The sequence below is a fragment of the Dermacentor albipictus genome, unplaced genomic scaffold (assembly GCF_038994185.2).
Source record: "Dermacentor albipictus isolate Rhodes 1998 colony unplaced genomic scaffold, USDA_Dalb.pri_finalv2 scaffold_17, whole genome shotgun sequence".
Taxonomy (NCBI): Eukaryota; Metazoa; Arthropoda; class Arachnida; order Ixodida; family Ixodidae; genus Dermacentor; species Dermacentor albipictus.
The window spans coordinates 4,532,844-4,559,700 of NW_027225571.1; the positions used below are offsets into that span (position 1 = coordinate 4,532,844).

General features: G+C 42.3%; 2 protein-coding genes across 2 annotated transcripts in view; one reads left to right on the top strand and one right to left on the bottom strand.

The window, feature by feature from the left end:
* Nucleotides 1–26,857, top strand: part of LOC135896203 (rab-like protein 6) — a 136,828-nt gene that overhangs the window by 91,271 nt on the left and 18,700 nt on the right. The window contains exons 10-12 of the mRNA XM_065424570.1: nucleotides 884–959; nucleotides 4,599–4,770; nucleotides 16,947–17,125. Of these exons, the coding sequence (XP_065280642.1) occupies nucleotides 884–959; nucleotides 4,599–4,770; nucleotides 16,947–17,125 (427 nt within the window). The remainder of the gene's footprint in view (nucleotides 1–883; nucleotides 960–4,598; nucleotides 4,771–16,946; nucleotides 17,126–26,857) is intronic.
* On the bottom strand, nucleotides 8,904–9,719 carry LOC135896204 (piggyBac transposable element-derived protein 2-like). The gene is made up of 2 exons (XM_065424571.1): nucleotides 9,211–9,719; nucleotides 8,904–9,149 (listed from the first exon to the last, which is right to left on the bottom strand). The coding sequence occupies exons 1-2, from the start codon at nucleotides 9,556–9,558 to the stop codon at nucleotides 8,997–8,999; spliced, it is 501 nt and encodes a 166-aa protein (XP_065280643.1). The 5' UTR covers nucleotides 9,559–9,719; the 3' UTR covers nucleotides 8,904–8,996.

Consider the following 26,857-nt stretch of genomic DNA (forward strand, 5'->3'; position numbering starts at 1 on the left):
AAAAAAATCCCTTTTAGTGTGCAAAACGGAGGAACGTAGGGGGAAGGCGCACTAAAAAGGACTTTTCCTTGTTTAAATATTGTGCTAAGCAGTTTCCTTCATAAGTTAACTGGAATAGAGGGTGGGGATGCTGTATATAGGTGTGTGCAGGCGGCTAGCTTACCTTCAGCAGCTTACGTTAACCTCATACGACTCTCCTAAAAAGCTTCCAAGCACCTTCACTGGAAGCCATTCTTTGGCTTCACCGGAAGCCACTGGAAGAATATTTGATTGGAAATGAAAGAATAGCAATCTTGTCCTTACTAATTGGCACCTTTAACTTGACCGACATGCATGACATTGTTCTGGATTTCCTGTCTCTCGTGATCCTCCGACTTCTACAGCAGATTAAACACTACAAAGCAAACCTGTACCTGCTCCTTTCCTATTTAATGAGTCTAGAGGGTGAGCCACTACTGCCCTTGCCTCAACCCCATCCCTTTGCGCATGTGGGGGGGGGGGGGGGAGAGGGGGGGCTGGATGTCATTATAACACATCTAGACGGAATTGACAATTGTTGCAACAACAGTTTGCATATCACACTCACCTCCCCATAGCACAAGTCTTTTGAGATTGAACAAAATGCTGTTGTTATCTCATGTGCTGCCTCCTTATCTGTGCTTTTCTCAGTCTGTACCATGCTCCTGTCGCATCTCTTTTCCACTCGGTTTTGCTTGACTTGTTATTTTTTTCTTTCCTTTGGCTCGGCACATACTTTTGTACACAGAGTCAAGCATACTTGAGAGCAGAGGGCAGCCATGCCGTACGATGTATCCTGGGTGCGTTATCGGATAATGTCAGCACTGGGGCTTGGAGCTGCCATTTGTTTTCTTCCTTGTCGCAGGGCACCCCGACAAAACAAGCTGCCGGCCTCATGTCAAAACTTTTCAATAAGAAGCCAGAGAGGGAGGAGTGTATGGGTGAGTCTTGAGAGGCCCTGTGTCATTTATTTTCATTCCTTACATCTGTTTTGCTGAATCTTTTTTAGCTTCAAAAAAGTGAAAGGTAGGCTCAAAAATGACGTAAGCTGTCACTACTTGCTAGTTGCTGCTAGTGGTGACACAGAAATACAACCTGACAAGGCTAAATGTAAAGTTTAAAACACTGAACAAGCAAGTGAGCAGAAAAGATTGCTCGTTGCAAAAGTTTAGATTATAGGGCATTGTGATACAGCCAGACATTAATAGCGGAGACTGTCTACCAATATTTAAGGACATCCATTTTTATGGTGGGATGGAAAGCTTATCAAATAGGTTCAGTGTCCATACCAGACATGGTTAGTTCATGTAACGTGTGGAAAGTTCGTAAATAAATTTTTTTCAATCTGTGAAATTTATTTGAGTGTACAGACCCCCAGAAACACTGAAACTAAGAACAGTTGTGGTAGCACTCTTCAGAAATTGTTTGCTGAATGAGTGCAGCTTGGGAGGAAAAAAACTTAACTTTTTTAGTTTAACTATGGCACTTACCCCCACCCCCCACCCCCTTTTTTGTTTTTTGCAATGTGTTTTTTTTTTCTTACTATAGCTGCAAAGCTTGAGAAGTCTCTGCAGAAGCTTGTAATGTAATATGTAGACTCTTTTTTTCTTACGCATTCTATGAATCCCAGTGCTGTTTAACTGGGTGGTTTGGGGGCTCCCTGACCATTGAAATTGCTGTGGCCGGGGTCTAAGAAAACTGACAAGACAAGAGAGCGGAAAGATCATCTTTGAGAGAACTAGAAGGGTTCGGGCAAGCAGTTCATAGAAAATCTTGCAAAGCAGAAGCAGTGGGTAGACAATGATGCCGCACATGGTGGACTCCTAGCATGGTGTAGGTGATGTGGTAATGTATGCAGAGAAGGCAGCACCACTTTTGAACAAAAACTCTCTCTAGTTTTCACATACAAAAGGAAATATGAAGTTGCAAAAGGCCGTAGTACTAGTAAATAACTTCCAGGAAAAGGCAGAGTTTATGTTGCAGTGACCATTGCATACATATTTATGGGAGGTAACTTGGCAGGTAAACATATTTGTTCACTATGTTACTCTAGAATGCCCCCTCATGCCATTCTCTTGCCATTTAAAGAGATGAAATTCTTGATATAACAATGCATTTTAATTGTCTTTAGACATCTTTGCATCGACACTATAATCTTGGGACATGTTGCAGTCAGTAGAGGGTCCTTTTAAACAAAACTCAAAGTAGCAATTTTTAAACTAATTTTTATGCAGTAATGGTTCATGAGTTCATGATAACACTAAATGTCATTTGGTTGTATCTTGTTGACATGCACAAAAGAATAAAGTGATCAGACAAGTATAGTGATTTAGGCAGGACTTGCTCCACATTTACCTGCATGGTCTCATCTCATTAGCTCTTGGTCATGCCATGGCTTCATGCCTTGTGCCAAGTTGTGCCAAGTTGAAATATAGCTCAGCACCAGATGGAACATAGCTCAGTCCTGCAGCTTTACTGTAATGCCCCAGAATATGTGCTTTGGCATTAACTGTTGTAATGAAATGAGTTCATCTTTCTAAAGGAGTACAAAAGTACCCCTTCTGATGGGTTACATATGTCCAGGGAGTGCTACAGCTAGCCTGTCAAAAAAAAAAAAAAAGCCCTGCGTGCTCTATCTGCTTATCACCTGTTACACAAATATAGTCCCACGGCTTAGCTTTTCTTTTTCTTCTGCAGTTTGCTTATTTTCTTCCTTCCATTGGTTTTTTTAACTTAAATCGTACAAATACATCATCAGCCCACCAAAGCATTGATGCTTTTGATTATAATTGAGCACTGTGTTAATCCTGAATGGTACAACCTAGTTTTTGTATTTAAATAATAGGAACAGTAAGAAAATAGAAATAGAAAAATTACATTTCTTTGTGCCATTAAAATTTAACCTGAAATCTGCAAAAGCATCAATGCTTTTATGAAGTAATAAAATTCTGATTCTGACCGCTACATATTCTCTTTCAAGTCAGCACAGTGCAAGCATAGGTTTACATTCTTTTGCCAGCTTTTTTTTTTTTCATTTTTCTCTTCTTTTCCAGCACACATCTATTTTTTATAAGTTGTCTAAACACATACAGTAGCATGCCATAAGCGATGGCATATGTACACAGCTAAAATGATACAGTACAATCTTCCAGTCTGTCTTATACAGTAGTTAACAAAATGCCATTGTAGAACAAGCATCCTCAAAAGGTATCTTTTTTTTAGTAGCTACAATATTTTATTTAGTAGCTGTGATAATAATCTAATTGTAGAGCTGAAATATGTTGAAAACTACTGATCCTGCAAACTATACTTTATTTGTAAGCTTGACATCGCGCACTTACAATCGGATTTTAATCTTCATAATAACTTCCAGGCTCTAAAGTTCATTAAGATGTAACTATGCTTGTGTTGCAAAACAAGTGTGTACTGTTCATGGGACAATATTTGTTTTTTTGTAACTTGTAGGTAACTTGTGACAATTTTCAACATTAGCGCTTCGTGAAAGCTCAGCCATATATGCCACATTTAGAGGGTGCACCGAACGCAGCTACATGCATCTGAATGTGTTTCTTTCCCAAGTGACAGTGTTGACTCTTCTAAGCCGCCAAGTCTGGCCTACAACATTCTGTATAAAGAAGAAAGGAAACTAAGTGCTGCAACTGAACCATAAAAGCTGACTTGCTGTGTATTAGTTTCATGTGGACCTAGCTTTCCTTAGTGCTGCTCAAACACCCTATCCTGCTCGATGGTCCTGGAAATCCTGTCGCCTGTACAAAACAACCACACGAGAGCTCTTGCATTGCCTCATTTTGCTACTTGTTTGATGCTTCATTGGATAGCATACTTTGACTGGATTTTTAGAGGGCTGCTTTTGAAGTATGAATGGGGTGAAACATGTATGAATGAGTTCATGTATTGTTAATGATTGATGCAAGTGGCTACACATGATGACCTTGTCTTTATTCAGCCGTTAAAGAAGGTGTAGTGGCTTTGGGACCTTTCAAATCTAGAACTTCGGAACGTTTGCCCGAAGCCGTGCCTTACAGATGTTGCTCAAAGAAAACCCTGAACAAGCATTTGTGATGTAGGCACAGGAAAGTAGCCACTGGTGATTTTGGTAATCTCAGCCTCGGCACTGTACACTTCCTTAATAAACAGTGTTAGCTACTGATCGCTGCTATTAAGCTTAATGACCTAACAGAATTTGGTGCGACAAAAAATTATGCCATGAGAAGTCATCTAACCACACGAACAAAGCTTCGCAGCAATGTCTGCAATGTGGCCTGTGCAGTCTGTATCCAAAGAAATCATTGAAATGTCACATGACACCTTAGATTTTATTTCTGTGGAGCATGTTACAGTGCCATAGAGAAATATGGAAAAATGGGTCAGCAACTGTACGTTTGTTGAACCTTGAAAAATCTCTCAACCAAAGTTTAAGCTGAAATTATCCAGGTATTTTACTTCTGCATGCCTGACATGTATGACCTATTGTGACCGTGTGACCATGCGACCTAGCGAGAGTTGCCAACAAATGCAGTCAACTAATGCAATTACTTTTTATTATGTCTGGTTCACAGTGGTGCAAGCTGACGTGCATGTGCCGCCACCAATGAGCTCTTCATCCATGGCTGTTCACAATGTTGATGACTTCGTGCCAGATGGTGATGCCAGCTTCAACAGCTTTTTAGAAGAACGTGATGCTGACATTGGTGCTGCTGCGTCATCTGCCCTTGACGACGAAAGTGTCAGGTGAACACTGTGTACAATTCATTGGATTTATAAACTATATTTAAGTACCGTATAAAACTGAGTATAGGTTGGGATATTTTCCTGAAAAAAGTAGGCTAAAGTCACTCCTCGTGTTAGTATAGCAATGTTTGGTAGAATGTGAGTCCTCGTCTAACAACATGTTGTTGGTGAACGCATAGTTGAAGCATAGTTAAAGCCGTATTCAATTCCAAATGTTTTTCCTGGTATTTTTCTTTCTTGTCTCTTTGTCTTATTGTGTGCACTCTTCCTGTGGCCCTCGTGCTTGATGTTTTTTTGTCTGGTGAGCGATGAGTAGTGGCACACGGAGACGATTTTAAGCAGCGTTCAAGACAACAGTTGTAGACTTTGCCAAAGCTAATGGCAACATGGCTGTTCAGCATCATTATGACGTTTCTTAAACAAGCGTGTGATATTGTTGGGCACAAAAAGGAAAACTGTTGGCGTGCAACCCATGTAAAATGTTGCTTCATGGGCATCATGCAGTGCATCCACAGCTTGGGGACACACTTTTAGATTGTGTGGGAGCTATGTTCGCGACTGCTACTGGAGACAGTACCGTGGTGAAAATAAATGTGTTTTGGTGATTTTTTTTGTTTTACTTTTTCTTTCACTTTTTTTCTCTGCAAGGTAAGAGGTCGACTTATATTCTCACAGGACCTGTGCTCCGTTTTTTACTGTACCAACTTTTGAGCTGAGTGGTGGTAAGGGCAGGTTGCTAAATTTTCATGTGCTGAGATTGTAGGGCATAAGCAAGAGCCCCCACGTGGTCAAATTTAATCTAGAGCTCACCACCACAGCTCTCATAGCTTTCAATATATAGTTTTTAATAAACAGTGTTTCTCTTTGTCAGTTTCTCTTTGTCTGCCTGATTTTCCCTTTATTAATTACTTCTCTCCACCTTGCGGGTTTCTGCAGAACTATTACGTCAAACACTTACCTTTGCTTCGTGTTGTCGACGAATTTGACTTCGCCCTGCCGTCTGCTAGCCGCCCGGTTAGCTCAGATGGTAGAGCGGCTGCCCCAGAAAGGTGGTGGTCCCAGACCAGGACGAATTTTTCTTCAACTTTGAGGCTTTTCTTTCGAGAAACCCGTATGGGTTTCCTTTGTAGCAATTGCTACGAACGGGTGGTTGTCTAATTTTCCGTTTATTAATTACGTCTCTCCACCATGCGGATTTCCGCAGAACTATTACGTCAAGGTATAGCTTTATGGCATTGAAATACAAATCAGTCAATCAAGTCTGAGCTGGTAAAAGAGTTCTGTTTTTCTTTTGGTAGTGACTACAGTGACGGGGCCCAGTACTTTAACATCAGCACTACAGTGATGGGGCCCATCACTTTAACAACAACACTGTAACGACGGAGCCGTCACTATAACAATGTTGGTATTGGGGGCGAGCCACAGAGTTAACATAACGAACTCTGACTATATTACCTAGAGGGAAATTTGGCGATGCTGTGCTGTGGTATGCATGGGAATGCCAGTATATTGTGACTTCAGATTGGCACCGTTCTCGGAGAGCCAGGCAAGCACCGTTCCGCCTGTCACAATGTTTAATTTTCCACTAAAACAGCACGTAAGAAGCTGTTTTAGCTTTATTATTACACAAAAACATGTTTTGTTTAACTATGAGAACTTGTTATTGCATGTACAATTATATGAAACGTAAAAAGTATCAGCGGGTCGCTAAAGTTGGAGGACAGATGACAAGATTTGTGCTCACATTAGAACAGTTTGTCGTCTGTTCTTGCTTTTCTTCGCTTGGTTATGCATTGTAGGTGAGTAAACTTCACTGGAAGATGTAATATGCGTGATTGAAAACATTTTATCAAGATTTTACTTTAAGAATGCATTATTTGCATAGCCATATTCATGTTTTAGACGAAGCCTCCTACAACACGAGCCAACATGAGCCTCACGGACATATATACCGTCATTCCCAAGGATCTATAAACGGTGGTCATTCCCGTGACGGCACGGTGCCCCTTAAGAAACTCCCATAGAGGGTGGCGCCAGATTTCTCTCTAGGTGTTATAGTGAGAAACTCTATGGGCGAGGACTTACAGAGTCGTCATCTGTTGGAAGCGCCTGACTTACGTAGTCTGAGGGATAACACGACGCACTAAATAAAGATACTACACGGGAACCCTCCTGGACATTTTTGCAAGTACTCTCGAAATGACACAAGTATTTTACCTTTAAAATAATAATCTTGGACAAACAGCTCAGATTGGTTTACAGACGCTATCTCTTTACCTACTATGTGCAGTAAGCTGGGATGCTGCACGCAATCAATTTCCCTGAACCAGTTTCTTGCGTGAAAGGTAGGCAGTCGCTGAGAGTGAGTGAGTGAGTGAAACAATTTTATTTGGTCCACTATAGACGTAAGCAAACTCCACGCCTGAGAGAAAACTATGTGAAATATGTTCTTATAGTGAGCTGTCTGTGTAACCAAATGGAGCAAAGCAGAATGAAGCTTCAATGCAGCGATCGCACGGGTTCGCGGTGACTGACTGCGCGTCTGCATGCATGTCCGCGCACAATGTTTTTTTAGGTTTCGCTGCGAGCGCGTTTTCGCGCCTTAGCTTGAGCTTTATGCCACAATATATGAGCATTTGACAATACGCAAGCAACCATTGTTACATGGACACTATCAGAGCTGTTCAGAAATAATTTCGTTATAGCCAGGCTTCAACGCCTATGCCGACTTGTGACGTGCCGTCGCGAGTGTTTTCTTTTTCTTTTCTTCTAAGGTCTTGGAAGCTTCAATGTAATTATTTCTCAAGTTGCATCGCACTGTATGCTTATCGGTATTCTAAGCAAGTAATTACCGGCTGCTTCTTTTTCTTAATCCAGTACAATATTCATTGTCAGGTGCTACACAAGCATGAACATATGCCATGCCTTTTTTTTAATGTGCTTTTTACCGTTCCCTTTCTATTCTACTGAACTTTCTCGTTTTTTTTATTATTGTCATCATAGGTGTTACAGTGCATATGCAAAAGACTGTTGGACCCAATAGCCACAGGCTAGAGGATGGGCCCGGATACTATGCGAAATATAATATATTTGGTACAAGCATAGGGGGAACAATACAGGGGATGAATGCAACACATTATAGCATGTTAAAAAAAAAAATTTTTTTTCATGGCATGCATAGAAATTATCACCAGTTTACACAAATTATCAAACCACAAACAACAGAACGCCAAGCAAGAATACAGGCACAAAATCAGTTGTTCATAGCTAATAAATAGTGCTTTGCCGAAATATTGTGTTTCTCATTTTGGAGGGTATGTTGTTCCATGTCTTAACTTCAACACATTCAAGTAGTCATTTGCCACATACATTATGTACAGGAAGCAGGTTGAAATTTCCAGCGGCAGTACTTCTGGTATGACGATGAAAAAAATATGGACACAGGGAAAGGATGATTACGTTTCACAACACTGTTTACATAGCTAGCTATTTTATGCTCATGCATAAGATTGAATGGCAATATGTTTAGTTGATTGAGCAGTGGACTGTGGGGTGTATCGGTTCTCAAGTGCGTCATGATTCTTAATGCCCGCTTTTGTATAACCAGATGGAGCATATAGGTAACAGAGTGAATCTTCAGTGCAGCCAGGCCCCGTCACTGCAGTGCAGATGTTAAAGTGCTGGGCACCGTCACTGTAGTCACTACCTTTTCTTTCTGCCTGTGAACTTTTTGTGCAGTCTACTTCTGAGATAAACTGTTCTAGTTGGTGCACCTGTGCCACTATGACATTTTCCCACATGGCAGAAGAATGACGGAGCAGATTCAGTACATAACCTGCCTGGCCATAAGTCTTTTTATGGATCATGTGGAATGATTGTGGCTGTTCTTTAACCCTTTACTGCACAATTTTTTCTTTTGCCATAAAATTATTCATGTTGTTGCAGGGAACCATTACAATAGCTGTACTAGCAAAAACAATATCCTTAGTGGACTTTGACAGTTTGTATTGGCAGAAAAAGGGTACGTTGCATATTTGCAACAACGTGCTCATAAAGAAAAAGTTGAGGAAAGCCCGGCTCATTGCGTTTCAAACTGTAACATTTATTTACATGACAATCAACAAGGGGGAACGAATAGCACAATAGAAAGCTATTTCGCTTGCTTGCTGAAAAAGCTTGGTTCTATACCTTGAGCAGTAATCAGTAAGTAATGAGAAACGATGGACTCATTTTGTTGTGTGGTACACAAAAAAGCAATTGCTCTTGTTTGTGGAACAGAGATGCACTCCACACTTAACGCAGTAGCTCATGCAGATTCCTGTGCAGCCAGGAAGCTTGCAACGTTGCCGCTTCTTGCTCCACAAAACCCAGTGACCAACCTGAGGAAAGAAATGAAAATAATGAGCACTGAGACAAAGCTCCATAGATTAGAAATAATACCTGATCTAGCCTGACATCCTGAGTTGGAGTTGGAGCTGATGGTCCCCTTTTTTTCTTCTCATCAGAGGCTTGTTCTACTGACTCATTGCTAGGCCTTCCTCGCTTCTTCAGCGCCGTCTTCCCAGCCTTGCAGAGTAATGCAGCCAGGTCCATCTTAAACTCAGCCAACGGAAGTAGCCGTTCGGTGTACTGATCACGTTTTTTCATGACATTCCTCTTGTAAAGCAGCCAAGCATTTACAGTTGTCAAGTCTAGGATGTGCAGAAAAACACGAAAATAGTATCTCTTCGACCTCAGGTAGGGACGGTAAATGGAGATGAGGGAGTTCAAAAGGTCGACGCCTCCCATGTGCTTGTTGTAGATAGTGATCGCTGCAGGGCATGGTATCTCACTCCACTCTTTTTTTTTACGTTTATACCTTGATACACTTGTAGCAGGCTGTGTTCCAACAAAGGAGGAGAGCAAAGTCACTGCTCGGGTATCTTGCCACCTTGTACATGACAGTTCAATTCCATCTATAACTGCAGCCCTCTCTTCAAAATGTCCTCTTCCTTTTTTTTTTCATTTCCTGCTCGCTAGGCAGGCTCACTCCAGCGACCCTTTGTCCGCACAGTACCAATGCAGTGTACAGAGTCTTTTTCTAGGTACACCTGCAAGGTTGGGTTGTTTAAATAGTTGTCGAAGTACACTTTGTGGTGTACGCCTCTCGGAATCATTCTACTCAAGCGAACAACATTTCCACTTGCTCCACAGTCAGGCTCTCCTGAAAGTCTTTGCACCGTGTTCTCCTGTCCGGTATACACCTCCAATTTGTACGAGAAGCCGCTTACACCGGAGAGCACAAAAACTTTGTAACCCCATTTTTTGGGCTTCTTGGGACAGTACTGCCTGAGGGAGTTTCTACCTTTGAAGGGTATAATCTGCTCATCAATAGAAAGATGCTCTTCAAGAGGCACAAGCGACAACTGTTCATTTATGGCATCAATGAGAGGCCGCACCTTCGCAAGCCGATCTCTTCCTGGAGCGTCCTTTGGACCGAGAGTACTGTTGTCAATGAAGTGTATATTATGCTTTAGTTGCTCAAAGCGGCCCACAGGAAAGTTGTCAGCGACTTGGCTAACCCTGGTTTCTGCACTCCAGTACCACCTCGAATTCCTCATTTGTGTGATCGACATCCACATGCACGTCCCAATAAACATTTCGATCTCTTCTGCGGTAGTACAGAGGGGCTGACTCACGTCATTCTGAAGCGCATACAAATTGCTCTGATCTGCAATTAGTGAAATCAGCGAGCCCGGGAAGAGGAATTTGAAGTATTGGAATGGTGTCTCTAGTTGTGAAATGTACTCTGAGAGTTCACTTTGCCCGGAGAACTGAACTGTCTGCGGATCTCTCATTAGATTCGCTTTCTTCCAAATGATCCTTCTCTTAGCTTGTACAGGGCGGTGGTGAGGTGTTGTGCCACTTGCTGTACATTCGTCCTCGTCGGAGCATGCACTCGACTCGCTTGTGCTGTCATTTCTCTTTTCGAGATCAGGTTGAACATCTGCAGCACAAACAGACAGTGATATACAGGGAATAAAATTAGTGGTAAAACAAAGCAAAATGCAGATATAGAAAACAGGGTGCTTCTGTATATTGAAAGAAGATGGAACAACTATGCACGGTGTCTTTGCGTTATAACCAAAAATTTTAAACGCAGGAGCACAGATATGAAGGTGAAGCTGTAACGATGCGAGACAGAAGCGTGAGTGCGCAGACACCCTGATGAAAAAATTCGCGCATTCCATCATACAACACACTGCACACACGATAAATACAAACAGACTTACACTCAGGGTCATCGTCACTCCCGGAAAGTTCGCTGTCTTCGCTATCTGACGGAATTGCACGGCAATAAAAGCGTTTAGGATCCATTTCTAGTTCCAGAACAAAAAACAAACCCAGTGAGCACGTTGTTGCAAATACGCAACGTAGCAATTTTCCGTCGCCAGAAACAGACTATTGCGAGAAAATTGTTTTTTGGCATTTACACGATTAGCAGGATGTATTACACAGCTTAACATTTTTTTCCACAGTTTATTCCATTCAGAAAGGCATATATAACTGGCAAAACTTACCTGTATAGCTACGTGCTGGCTCGAGCAGCGACCACCATGTTTGTTTGGCAATTGTTGCGCAGAATTAGCACAGAGGGCAGCAAAAGAAGGCGCGTTTTTCAAATTATTGCTGCAGAAATGCAACACCATGTACAGGAAGAACCAACTGAACTTATGTTTTGTTTTTACGGCCGTTTATCGGTATGTTGCATATATGCAACAAAATGCAGTAAAGGGTTAATGCATAGTTGTGGGCTGTAGGCGTTGCTACAGCTGCCACTTCAAACTTGCATGCCTTGAAAAAAAAAAGGTTAACATTTCAATCGCCACTGGTGGTGTTATGCACTCTTTTTCAATTACAGTTGCAGCATTATTTGCTTCGAGCTAATTAATCATTGTTGCAAGTTAGTTTGTCTGACCTGCAAAAGTGCAGAATACAGTAAAACCCTGTTAATTCAGATTTCACGAGACCGGAGAAAATGTCCGAATTAACCGAATGTCAAATTAACGAGGTTTCGACAATAATAACTTTAAAAAATGCCTAAAACATCAATATACCTTTACTTCATAACATAACTGGTTATTGTTTGTTGCGTGTGAAAAATTTGTGCAGAAAGCACAATTTTTCGGAGTTCTTGTAGGTGGGGCAATTCGTGCAGACTATCGAGAGAAATGGCACAGATGTCCTCCAAAACATTAAGGGCGTCATCGGCCTTTTTAGCAATGTGGTGCGGCACTTCACATGCATCCATGACGGCTCTTCGGGCTCTTCGTTGCCTAGTGCATCGAGTATTTCGTCGTAATCACCGTCATTGAGGTGACTGGCAACGGTAACGTCACTATCGATGTGGCTGTATTCGTCCAGTGGGACGTCTAGAGGCAGAAGTCTGTCGAAGCGACTGTCATCTTCCTCGTCATTTTGGTTAACATCCGTATCCCCGGCTTCCAAAGAATCACCGTTAGGGACAAAGCAGCTGTGTCGGAAGCAGTTCGCAATTACTGCGGGCGGCGTGTTGCTCCATTCATGCACACCATGTGCACTGCACTGAGCAGAGTTACATCATCTTTTTTCTTTGCCTCATACAGAACATGCGCTCAAGCACTTGTCTTCTATATCAGGCTTTCTCATACTGAATAATTTTCTGATCCAGAGGCTGCAGGTAAGTCATTGTGTTGGTTGGCAAAAAAAGCAGCTGTATGTTTGTCAGCTCCGTCACATTATTGTGTGCACTACAGTTATCTAGAACACTTAGCGCTTTGTGCAATTTTGCACAAGAGCGGTGGTCCAGTTCTTGCAGCCAGGCCTGAAATATCGCTGAGGTGATCCACGCCTTTCTATTCGAGCGATAGTCAATGGGAAATTTCTTTATGCTTTTGAAGCATCTCGGCTTTTCTGCTTAACCGATTATCAATAGCGGTAGCCACTCCGTGCCAGTCATATTGGCAGCCAGCAAAACTGTTATTTTGTCCTTTCTTCGTTTACCGCCAATCCAAGGGTCCCCTTTAAATGTGATGGTTTTATCCGGCAAGGCTTTGTAGAAGAGGGCCATCTCATCTGCGTTAAAAATGTCACAGGCATTATAATCGGCTAGGTGTGCAGGTGATCCGGCTCTCTAATCTTCGACAACACCTTCATTCACAGCCCCTTTTTCGCCACACATGCTTTGGAAGACCAGGTGGTGTCTTTTCTTGAATCGGTCGATCCAGCCTTCCGATGCCTTGCAGTCGTCTATGCTGAGCTTGAGCACGTACTTTTTGGCCTGCGCACAGATAAGGGGGCCACTCAAAGGCAGCTGTGCGTGGCGCGAATCAGCAATCCATCTTAAAAACGCTTCTTCAAGTTTCGGGTGAGCTGTCGTTCGTAGTCTCTTCCTGTTGTCAGCGAACTTGTAGCTGTCGTACACCTGAAGGATCCCCGCTTCATTTTTCACGTACATGCTGAGTGTGCTTCTCTTCACATTGAATTTATTCATTATGACCTGCCGAGGCACCCCTGCCTTTACGGCTTTCAATATTTCTACTTTCACTGCCAAATCCTTCGCTCATACTTCGCCCTCTTCGGTGGGGTACGAGAGCACATGGTGGCGTGGCTAGGTGCAGCAACGAAGCGACGGGTACACGCACAATGTCAAGAAAAAACAAAGTATAAATGAAAGAATAGCGCAAACAAAATTTAACACAAAAAAAAGTGCTGCCGTCCTCTCACACACTCCTGACGCAAATTGATAAACGTGATAAAAACGACAACCAAAAAAAAACTGCTGAACTCCGCAACCACACAACTGCACAAGCAAAAGACAGTGTCGGAAATGGCGGACAGCAATACAAAGAAAAAACATGTATGTATAGATTAGGGTTGCTAGCATAGACTGATAACTGCCATGCCGATAACCATAGCGATGCAGAGGTAGTGCCAAGCGCCAAAAGTGACTGCAAAGCCAGAAATACGTCATTGCCGCCATGTTTTTTGAGACGTAGGTTTGTCTATTATTACAGTGACTAGAATGGGGAAGTGTGGCGAGCAGCACGGAGCGCCTATGAAAAGCATTGAAGCCGCTCACAGGGGAGCCGCGAGAGCGCATGCGCTGACGTTTACATGCCGCCCGGTGCGAGTTGTGCCGGCTCTGCTGCTTCAGTAATGCCACGCGCCCTGACCTGTGGGAAGTAGTGCTCGTTCCTTTTACTGCTGCAGAAATTTCAAAGCATAGAAGAGTGCATGGACAAGCCACTTGCCGGCTGAAAGCCAAGCTGTCACTTTACACTCAAACTATTGAGAAACTGAAGAAACAAAGTGTAGAACTTGAAGAGGGCGTGCTCGCAGACCGGTTACAAGCCCTTCCACTGAAGCAAAGGCTTGCTGTTATGCAATGCTTTCAAGCCGCTCGCCACAAATCAATGAAAGGTATGTAGTACTATTCGGACTGGTTGCTGGATTGCATAATAATGCTAATAAAAAGCCCGAGGCTCTACGAGCATGTCCGGCGGGAAGGCATACTCATCCTCCCAAGCAGAAGCTCTTTGAAGGTGCACATGCGGAAATACAAGGATTGGTTTGGCCTCAACCCTGCTCTTATCACAGGGATTGAAAGAAAAACAAAATCCATGGAGGAATTCAAATGCCATGGCGGCCTGATTGTGGATGAAATGAAGAGGTCAGAGTTCTTGAATGTTGGCGCAGGAGGGAAAGTGGAAGGACTGGTGGACTTCGGAAAATTCACACTGGAAAATGACAAACATGTTCCCTGCAATCACGATCTTGTGATCATTTTTCAGCCTTTCACTGGTTCCTGGCACCAGATACTCGGCATTTTCGCTTCCAGGGGACATGTGAAGGCTGCACTTTTGTGCAAGATCTTAACAGAAACAGTGTTGCTCGCAGAAGAGGCTGGGCTGAAGGTAGATTATATCACAGCGGACGGAGCTTCATGGAACCGTGCAGTGTGGTGCCTTTTGTGATTTCTGACCACATCCTGTTGACACTAGAAGATGCATCTTCATCATTTCGAATTTTCCACACCTGATAAAGTGTATTCGAGATGGCCTACTTAAAGCAAGGTACAAAAGACCTGAAGGTTCTGTTTATACTAAGCACATCAGAGCAGCACACTAGAGGATAAGTGTCCACTTATCCTTAAAGTGATGCCGAAGATCACTCTTGCAGTGACAGCACGGATTCCACCTGAAGGGTTGAAACCTGTCTCTGCACATGAAAGGAACATCAAGGATGTATTAGATTGCCTAAACCAATGGGAGGTTCATGCAGGAACGTCACCAGCCAGATTTCTTTCAGCAAGCACTGCCAAGGGACTAAGGGTGACCCTTCAGGCCTTGCTTGATCTAATGAAGTACCTTCGTGAGCAGCTTGGCTTTAAGTAGCTGCATGCTGATGTGCCAGCTGAGCCAAGACTGCCTCGAGAAATTGTTTGGTATCATTTAACAATTTTCTGGTGGCAACGACCATCCCGCTTCTGCCCAATTCTTGCTCATCGTAAACTGCTTCAGTTTTCACGATTTGGTCAAAGCTCCCAGCAGTGCCAACTGTAAAGGGGGCGATCTGACCTTTCTCCTCAGTAGTGAGAATGCAAGCCATAGTAGGAAGGTAGAAGAAGCTTATCACATGATAAAGAAGTCCACAATGCTCCCCGACCATGAGTACCCTGAAAAGATGAGCTATTTGCGGCTGTAATTTTCTACATGGCAGGTTATGTTGCACGCAAAAATTCTGAAGACTGCGTGCAAGGAATGCTTCGACGAGCTCCTTGTTTCCGCCGACGAAGCCAACAAATAGCTGCCGATGTTCGTCAAGTTCTGCGGGGCCTTATATATGCCCTTCTGAGAAGTTTTTCTCATGTGTAGACGCCCTTGAAACTACTTTTTCGGTATGGTTCAGTTACAACGAGCTGCACAGTGACATCTTGGAAAAGCTTGTATTCTGCCTGCAAAAAAAAAAAAAATGACGCCATGCTAGGCTGTGCACAGCATAGCCCCAACCTCACCAACCAAGGTTACAAAATTTTTTTTGGTCACCCATTTGCACTTCTACACGAAGGCACTCAACAAAGAGCGAGTGTCTTTCCATGGAAAGAAGCACATGAAGCTCAGGCACGCCACTTAGCAGAGGCTGACAACGTTCTGTTTGAACTGCTTGAAAACTAAACGAAATGTTTTTTTTTTTTTTGTTCTCGTGAAAAAAAAAAAGTAAGAGAACCAGCTCAGGCGTGTCACGTAGCAAAATATAATCGATGACTGAGAATGGTTTGCTTCGAATGGATTCTAAGCCATTCTTCGAAAAATGAGTTGTTTGCGCAAGCAGTGTGTTGAAAATAAAATGTTTCCTTCCGAGGTACCACTGGGACTTTTCTTGCTTTGCATTCGATAACCAAATAAAGCAAGCTGCATTCTACCATCGACGTGCGCTCAATCGGATTGTTACCTTGGTGCCCTGTAATTCGTAAGGGGCTATGCTACTCTATAGCAATTTCCAGCCATGATTGAGCGAGCATATATATATTGCAAAGCTCTCTTATTTGTTATTGCATACCTGATTGCCCACGCGGATGATCGCATTCCACGCAGGGCCCTTGCGCTGCGGCTGCTAGCCGCCGTCGCGGCCGACGTGTATGCATGTGGCAACGCCCCCTGGCAATTTCCTTCCAAAGCACCACGCGTGAGCCAGCGCGTTCATCACACTTCTATATTCTAGCCACCGTACTATTATGTAGCAATAAAATAAACATGTCGGCCTTTACATATTTCCGGCGTTTCGGCACTCCCAGCGTATGCAAGCATGGCCTTTGAGATCAGCGCACGCTAATCGGAGACGCCATCGCTGGTGGTACGATTTGAACACCCCCTAGTGCCACCCGATCCTATATGCCTCACGTGCCTCTGAGCTTCGCAAACTCTCCGAATTAACCGAAGTATGTCCGAATATGTCCGAAGTAACGGAAGTTTCGTGCCATAGGGTTATGTACATGTTTGACAGGACCAGACGGCGCATCCGAATTAACCGAATTTATGAATTAATGGGGGCCGAATTAACAAGGTTTTACTGTAGTACCAAATTGTCGCAGCTGTCACCAGCATTCCAAGCCAGCTAAATAACAAGCCTACCTTCCTGGCTTCTTTTGCTTTCAGCGATGAGGATGACTCTGGTGGCAACCCTTTGGTCACCGGGTTCCAGGACGATGTAGACCCCGACGACTTTCGTCCAGGTCGGGCAGCTGGTGACTTTCTGGCTTCTGAGGTGCCTGTGAGCCACAAGGACTCTCAAGATGAAGAAGATGCTTTGTGTGGGGTTAGCAACAGCGCACGAGGTGAGGTGTTTTAAGGTAGTCTGCAAGAATTCGTGAAATTTGGAGGTTGGTTGAAAAAAAAAAAGAAAAAAGAAAGGCTTGAATGAAAACTGAGGACAGCACATAGGTATGGTGGACTGGAAAAGAATGTTAAAGGGCCCCTAAACCACTCTGAGCTCAAAGGTGAGCAAGTGGCTTCACTCTTGCCTTCGCTATTCTCAGCCATGAGCGATGTCTCTCATCCTCACTGCATACTTTCCTAGAAGACTCGGGGGCACTATGTCGGTACCATAACTCGCATTGGTGCACTTTTCTTGTTTGAAAACACCATCAACTTCCACTTATCAGGACCTTGCACTTTTTGTGCAAGGTTTTGTGTAAGGTTTTTGTGCAAGGTTTTGCAAGAATTTTGTTAACTATATTGTAAATTGTCATAGTCAGGCGACTAAATGCGTTCACCTAAACTGCCAGTCTGCTAGAAATAAATCAGAGGAACTAGATTTTCTTTTTTGAAGGCCTCAAATTTCATTTTGATTTCATAATGCTCTCTGAGACGTATGACCAACACTCTACCCCGTGGTGCCCTCCGAGCTATCAGTGTTTTACTAGGTCCAGAACCACTTCGCGTGGAGGTGGTGTTAGCTTGCTTTTGCAAGGTAATCTTTCAGTAAATTGCATTGATGAATTTTGCCTCTTGACAGAAGGTTGTGAAGTCTTATCTGTGCTGCATGCACGAACTATTTTCTCTGTATTCTACTGTCCACCCAGTGGGAATGTCGAGCGATTCTTGTCGTTTCTGGAGAAATTATTTTCATATGCACATGATCTACAATGTATAGTTGTTTTCGGTGGCGATTTCAACGTTGACGTGTTGACTAATACCGCAGCGAGTCGTGGCTTTTTGTTTTTGATGCAGGCATATGGCTGTCATGATACTATCTCGATTCCAACCAGGGTCACAGCTAACACATCTACCTGCATTGACCTTTTTTTGACAAACTTTCCCCAAGCTGACATAAAAGCCGGTGTTTTCATGTATAGTTTAAGTGACGACATGCCCATCTTTCTAAGTCTCATCCATAATAATAAAAGAGAAAACAAATGTAACTTCACTTATCAACCAATTACAATGCACCAGCTTGCACAGTTCCGAAATGAAATACGGCTGATTAACTGGGGGGATGTTTTTGCTGCGGTAATGCAGATGCTGTCTATGAAACATTCTTGGACACTTTTCGGGCTTGGTACAAAAAACATTTCCCACTTTGTACCAAACCTTCGCGTTCTTTGAAAATCCGCAAACCCTGGATCACGACAGAATTGCTGCGTAAAATCAAGGTTCAAATAAAATTATATAAGTTCGTTAAAACCTGGAATCCACATTACCTGCAGGTTTTTTAATCATTTCGCAACCAATTAACAAATTAGCTGTGCCGTGCTAAAGACCGCTATCATCTCGAGTACTTTCAATTCTGCTGGAATGACAGCCGGAAATTGTGGAAACGGGCCAACGTTTTGTTGAATCGTGTGCCTGATTATCAGCCTCCAACAGGTATTTTGGAAAATGGCAATGTAGTTCCAGACGTGTTTTTGCCTGACACGTTTAACAATTACTTTACCAGCTTTGCAAGTGCACCTATCAACATGAATGCTAGTCGTTGCTTATCCGTTGATTGTTGCGATTCAGTTTTTTTGCATCCAACAAATGTATCTGAAATAATATGCAAGTTCAGTGAACTCAGTAACAGCAGCATTTGTTATGTCATTGATATTCAGATTAAACCTGTGAAATAAGTCCTAGATTTAATTGCGCCTGTACTAATGCACGTCAACAATGTCTGCCTTTCTTCCGGTGTATTCCCATGTCAGATGCAAACTGCAAAAGTCTTAGCTTTATTCAAGAAAGGAGGTAAGAAATTGCTGACAAATTATAGACCAATTTCTATTCTCCCCGTATTTTCAAAAAGTCTAGAAAAAATTATTTTTCAACACATTTCTGATTTCCTCGAAAGCAAAAAATTTTTAAACGATTGTCAGTTTGTCTTTCGTAAAAATAGGTCTACTCAACTTGCCCTGCTTCAGCAAAAAGAATTCATTTTAGATAATTTTGATAAAGGCCTGCTTACTCTAGGCATTTTTATAGACTTTAGCAAGGCCTTTGATTGTATTAACTATGAGCTTTTGTTACATAAAATGAATCGCTGTGGTATTCGTGGCATCGCTTTAGAGTTGATTAGGTCATATCTGCGTCATAGATGCCAATTTGTGCAAATTAATAACATCTCATCCTAACTTAAACCAGCCTATATTGGCGTTCCGCAGGGTAACATTTTAGGCCCTCTTCTCTTTAATATCTTTATTAATGATATTGTTAATGTAGATTTCGACACCAAGTTTATTTTATATGCTTATGATGCAACCGCATTGTTTTCTTCAGGTAATGCTGTAACACTGCTTACAGTTGCGAATTATGTGCTTAAAAAATTATATACTTGGTCTGTCGAAAATGGATTGAAAATCAACACAGGAAAAACTAAAGCAATTTTGTTTCATGCCATGAATAAGAATGCTCTCCTGAAGGACGACATTAAACTTGGCTCTTCAAAAATCATGCTCGTGAATTCCATCAAAACCTTAGGTGTTTTCTTCGATCATGACATGTATTCGAACTGTAATACTAATTTTTTAACTAACAAGCTTTTTCAAGCTTCAGGTCTTCTTTTCACTATTAAACAGATTCCACAGAAGGTAAAACTTCTGCTCTATAACTCTTTGTTTTGTTGCCACCTAAATTACGGTTGCCTGGTTTGGGGCACAACATCTGCCACTAATATTAATCATATTTTTTGTCTGCAAAAGAGAGCTATTTGTGTTGTGTGCAAAGTACCATTTGACTTTCTAACTAATTTATAATTCAAAGAGCTAAAGATACTTAAAGCTCCTGACCTCTTCAATTTTTGCTTAGTATTAACATACAGTAAGGAGTGCCAGAAAAACATTAACCACGCCAGGTCTATAGCCAACTTGACTCGAAATAGAAGCTATTATGCTACAAGATTTCCGGAATATTGGTTTGTGTCATACCCACGTACCAACTATGCGAAACAAAAGCTTTCATTCACTTTACCACAATTATTGAATAAGTTAATGAACGATGGTATTGACGTTTTTTCTTGCAGTAAAAACAAGTTAATAAATTACTTTGGTGCCTATTAGCCTTTAATCTCTGTATAAGTAGGCTTTCTTTTTATTGAAATATGTATTTTTTCTATTGCTATCTGCTGTATGAACACTTGTATGAGAAAGTTTATTGTTTTTGTTTTGTTTTGTTCTTTCTCTCTTACCCTCCCTTTTTGCCATGTGTTGGTTTCTGCTGCTGCTGTCATGAGAAGGTTTAAGGACTAGTCAAGTTGCTCTTTGGCAACTTTTTTCCTTGTATCCTCCGTAAACTTGTATATTTTTATGGAAATAAGTTCATTCATTATTCATTCATTTCGCCACATGCTCTTGCCACCGCACAGGCACTGCAAAACATGCTACTGGAGGTAAAATCAGTTGATTGTGCACTACATGCATGCATGATGACTAGGTAGAGTGGACATGCGACTGCATGGCACAGGCATGCTACCGGATGGATTAGAACTGATGTGTTTTTTATCGGAATAATGTACAGGTTTTATCCTGCTGACAGCACATGCATCACGGCATGTGAAGAAAGGACTAGAAAAGCTCAGAGAAGAGTACGCAGTTATTTTTTTTTAATTATCAGAAGTGGCTTAGGGGCCCTTAAGGAGTGGGATGAGCGCAGCACAGGTTAGAGAAGAAAAGAGAGTCTGTGATATGATAGTTGAAATTTAGTCAAGGAATTAGACTTTTGCAAGACACGATGCACAGAGCAAATAGATAGAGGCCTTTTAGAACACTTGGGTACCAAATTACCATTTCTAGATGGAATTAAGAAATTGTGGAGTTCTCAGTTATTGGAAGGGCACACTCAGTACAAGGACAGAGTTGGAGTGCAGAGTGAGAGGCCTCTATCCTGCAGTGTGATTGCCACAGAGAAGTCAGAGTATGTGCCTGTTGATGATTGTGATGGTAAGCCATGCATAGTTTAGAAGATTTCTGCATGCTGTGCTATTGCTGAGCAGTTTTAGTACCTAATGTCAGACAGGCTTCATGTCAGTCAATGACCTGCAGTATGTGGTGAACTAGTGCTCATCCACACTGATAAAGCAGAGAAAGACATGGGCCTACATTTCATTGGATCATGTTTACATTACCATTGCTTGGTGCACTGGTAATGCGGCAGCTTCTGTTAACACTTCACGGGTCCATGACAGAGGTTGCTGCTCCTCCTCTATAGTGCCACTTACTATGTGGGCAAGCTGGTAACGTAGCACCTCTTGTAGTTCAGCAAATAGAATTTGCATTTGAATGCTTGTTGGTCTTTGCCTTTGCTTGATGACCTTAGCAGAGGGCAATAAAGCCTCCTGACTTCTTGTGCATTACTTAGCATTCGTTGTTTTCAGTTTTTAATTTTTGAAAACTCCCGAACAGAACTAATGCAGTACCACAATATTCTGTTGCTTGGACTGTGCAGAAAGAAGTTGTGACTAGGGTACTTTTTTCAGCTTCTTACTAGCGAGACCCCTCTAACTATACCTACAAGGCCACTAGACACATTCAACGCCATCCTCAAAATGCCTTGAGCTGCTGATTTGCTAGAACAGGCACATTTAACTACTCTTTTCCATCTCGAAATATTGCTGACTTGAATTCTTCAGATGCTTCATTATGCCATGTTACTCATTGATGATGATCCATAAGTTCTTTTTGCCTGCCCTTGTTCATGTGTTTGGTTAAGTTTTTGCCCTCCCTGCGTAGGCTTCTAATCTGCATTATGTACTAAATGACAAAATAAATAAACGAATAATGTTACCTGGAAACATTCAAAAGTAAACTATATGAAAACACTATTGTTCATACATCAAAGAAATATTATGAAAAACACATGTGAATGAGGCTGACAGTTTGGTAAGATACAAACATAATTGAGTGGAAAAGATGGTTAATGATTTAAAAGGCACAGCAAATTGTTTTATGAGAAGCCAACAAACAATGACACCAAGGAAACATAGGGTAAATTATTCGTACTTACCAATAGAAGCCAACAAACACTGACACCAAGGACAACATAGGGGAAATTACTTGTACTTAATTAATGCAATAAAGAAAGGATAAATTAATGTAAATGAAAGTGAATGAAAAAGCAACTTGCTGCAGGTGGGGAACGATGCCACAACCTTCGCATTATGTAGGATCACCGTCATGAGTATGTGATTTCTCTGGGTGAAGGCAACTGGTCAATAGACACACACATGCTGCCTGAAGGCGCCAATGTTGCTGGATTCGAGACCCTCCTTATGTAAGAACGAGAAGAAAGTGGGTTAATCACCTGCGGCAGAAAGGATGTTCCACATCCGCCGCCAAGATTTCCACGCCAAGGTTTGTGAGTGGTGACGCTGGCTAACACTCCCAAGGTTAGTTCTAGTAGCAACACATAATTACCCAAGAAAGTGGATGGGGAACTGCACCGCAGTAGTTCAATTGGTTAGAGCATCGCACACGTAATGCGAAGACGTGGCATCATTACCACGATGCGTTACCTGAATCTCGTCCACTTTCCCCATATGCGCAGGAAACCATCGGATTTCAGTTCTCATAATCCCAATATTTTCAAAAAGCTTAGCTGCAAGTCCAGCTACGTAGCCTTTATCAAAACACTTCATAGCGGATTTTGAATCGCTGTAAATACAGGCCCACTTATTACTCCTGATCGCTAGAGCAATTGCCGCTTGTTCTGCCACGACGAGATCCTTGGTAAAAATAGCAATAGTGTCTTGCAACTTCCCTCGAGAATTTGATACAATGGCCGTGTATGCTTCTTTACCTTTCACCTGGGCAGCATCAACTATAGCTGCCAGTTGGTTCTGCTGCTCTATTTCCTGCTAGAGTGCTTTAGCTCTTGCCTTTCCCCTTTAGCTATTATATTCTGGATTCATGTTTCTGGGGAGGGGTTGGTTCTGATCTTATTCCTAACTTTCAGTCCTTAATTCTATTTCATCCTCTATTGGGCTCCTTGATCTATTCAGTTCTACACCTATTGCCTGTAATATGTTCCTGCCAGATCGTGTTTTTGTCAAACTTTCGTGTTGCGCTAGCTGTTGGGCCTCTGCAATTTCTTCCATTGTTATGTAGGGTGCCTCCTTTTACATTACAAAAATATGGTGCTCATCTTAAGACATTTTCAGCAGAAAGAGTACACCTGTAGTATGCCAAGCCTGTAGCTAGGCTAATCTCTCCAGCTACCATAAATTTTCTCTCTGATGGCAAAGCTTACATGCCCTGGATATGAAGCCATTGTCATTAGGAAAAAATCATGGGTGCATTAGCATCAGAAAAATAGTAATAGTACAGTTCTACATGCACATTAGCAAAGTTTATTGACAAATCGGGAATCATTTGCACACTTCTTGCTTGGAACATTGACAGTCTGCTGCCTGTATGCATGCATTTTCAGATTCTCTTTCTGATTTCTTTTTGTTGGCAAAGCTTACATGCCCTGGATGACAATTCACCCAAGATTATTTTGAATGACTTGGGCTTCATATTCATGGCATATAAGCATTGCCAGCAGAGAGAATCGGCAATTACTGTCTTGTACATGTCCAGTACTCTGCAATGTGAAGGACGAGAGGTGTGTGTTGTGAGTGTTTCTCAGCCCGATTTTGGCTCTCCGGGACATAAACATGTAGTCACAACATAAATATGCAGCAGTTTTCCTCCTACATAGGAAAACTTATGGGGCACAGGGGTGTGCAGGAAGAATAATGATGTAAGCACTATATGTGTCCTTGGCCCTGATTTGGGAGAAAAGAGAGGAGGAATGCTGCTAGCAGGTGCTGTGAAAGGAATCTGAGAGAGTCTCTACTGCGGGGATTGTAGCTCGCTTCCTTATATGACCTCGCAACATTTCATTTGTTTCTATCTCCACTATTCAAAAACTTTTTTCTAAAATTCTTGTGGTAGAATGCTGCCTCAATGGTGCTTTACAACTTCGAATGTACAACTAAAATTTCCAGCACGGCATGATGAAGGGCATTTTAAATCTTCCCCGAGTGAATAATGATTAACTAAGTTTCATGATGAAGTGACTGAAAAGTAATTCTGCTGTCATGCTTCTGCATAACAGGCACTTTGTGTCCTTAAAGGGACACTAAAGGCAAATACTAAGTTGACGTGGGCTGTTTAAATACCATTCCAGAAACCTCGCAATGGTTGTTTTTTGCCACAAGAAGACTTAGTTTACGCGAAAAATTGCATCTGAAGGGTCTGAACAGCTTTATCACAATTCAAATCTCCCGACACCCAACCAGGGAGTCTTGACATTGCATACACCATCACCACCCTTTGCTGCTGTTGGTGAGTAAAATGGCACCCGACAGACAGTGGTAGTGTTTTTTGCACAAAACACAAATGCGCGGCCATGGAGAAACCTAGCCATGACAGAGCAGTGGATTCGCCGCTCCAGCTGCTTTTGGTCAAGTGGCATGAACCATTCGGGCATCCGCGACATCACAAGAAAGTGGAATTCTCTGCTACTTCCGATTTGTGCGAGTTATGTGTGCCAGCAAAACCAGCGCAGCACTACGCGATAACGAAACTATTGAAACGCGAAAGTGTGGGTGGCACAGATTCAAGCGAAAACAAAACCTTTCAACCACCCATGTCATTGTCAAGGGTAAAGCCAATGAGTTCGTCCTTCTAAGAGTGAATTAGAACTGGACAAGTAGCATTTTCTTTCATCTTATAATGCAATACAATGACGTTTTTATAACAAGTGGTTGAGTGCTAGTGACAGAATGTAAATGAGGAGTGCCTTCGTCATTGGGCAATTACTTGAATGTCCCGGGGGAATCTCTATTTGTGTCTGGCATTTACCTCAATTTCTCAATTACTAAGGCTCTGTTCACGACAATATTGGTGCCTTAGAGATTCTTGAGCACTAATCTCTTGCTTTAGCTTGATTTACTATTTACCTTTAATGTCCCTTTAAAGGTGCTGCATCAGGTCTAGCCATTTCTTAAAACTCAAGATCACCCTGACCTCTGACCTTGGGTTTAAGCTAGTGGCTTGATGCTTCAGCACAAAACACAGAGCCCTGAAAGCCTTGTATCTTATACCCCTGTCAAGTGGGCAAGTTAAGTGCATTTATGGGGAGTGCAGTTCGCGACCTTAAGTGACACTTCAGGCTATGTGGTGCTAAACGGGAAAACAGAGCGCACTTGCAGAAAAAAAAAAGAAAGGTGACACCCTCAAAGCACGTTTTTTGAAGATGTTGATTAAAAAGAAAAGAACTTCTAAAAAGTTATTGTTTTACATTGTATTATATATAAAAACAACCATAATGTATATTTTCTCAATAAAAAACAAAAAGATTTCTATGATAAGGGTGTTGCAAGTCAATGCCGGCCAAGACAAATGTCTATCTAATCCAGAACAACATTGTGGCATGTGACGAGACTGCGTTTGATCCTGCTAAAACAGAATATGAGTGAGTTATGTTCAGATTATTTTGTTAAAAGCTGTTAAAGAACTAAATTGAACTTATGTGTCCTTTTTTTATGCATTACATTTTGTGCCATTTGAACTGCTGGCAGCGAAGCTGCACACTCAGCCAGCAAAGTGCATTCCGTGCACACACTCTGACTGGAGTGCACTTTTTGACAAGTACGCCCCACTTGCGACGTTTAGATTTGTCAAAGTGCACTTAAACCGAGTGACACTCTGCGTAAGTGCATTTAACTTGCCCGCTTGACAGGGGTATTAGCTTGAAGTCCAATGATGGCCTGTGAGTGTAAGGAGAGAAGGGTTGCCATCATATGTGTCAAAATATACGCCTCGTGCATCGTCTATAGAGGCGCCACTGAAAGCCACCTAGCGGACGCTTCCAACAGAACACACGGGAGCAGTAGCAGATGACAACCCTTTGCAGCAAGGATGGCTGAAGTTCGCGGCTGCGATTTCTCCTTTTTTTCGGGTGCCAGGCTGCTTCTTCTGCGGTTACAGCTGTAGGGAAGATGCTGACCTCTGTGCGAGCGGGTATGAACACGATGTTACCGGTGTTTGGGACAACATGGTCCACATACGCAGACAAACGCCATGAACCCCATTTACATGACGTGGAGCTCATGTTGACTAGCCGATAAATTTTGTTGAGTGATGTGATCTCTCGATGGTTTTTTTTTTATTTTACCCTTGTCGCAATGCTGCTTCTGTACCTGAATAATAAGCACCCGTCGTTAGTGCAGACTTATATCAAACAAATCCACACGGTGCAATCTCTGCATATGCCATTGTGATTTTTCTGCCGATGAATACATGTGGCATCACCGAATAACTGCAGTAGAAGTAGCCTCAAGAAAAGTAATTGCCAATTTATTGATGGAAACGCGTACACTAGCCAACGAAGTCGCCAAACACACGGGTTAATAAAAGCGTGTGTTAGTGCTGTACCGCCGATGCAATTCTGCTGCATACGCCGATGAACTACCCTTCCCGCTGTAGTTTGTGCAATATTAAATTCCCCAAGGGAGCTGCTTGCAAACGTACAAAGCTAACGACTGACTAAACTTTTCAGTACATTTTCATATTACTAGAGAGAGGTGCCACATGATATACTTAAAGGCAGAG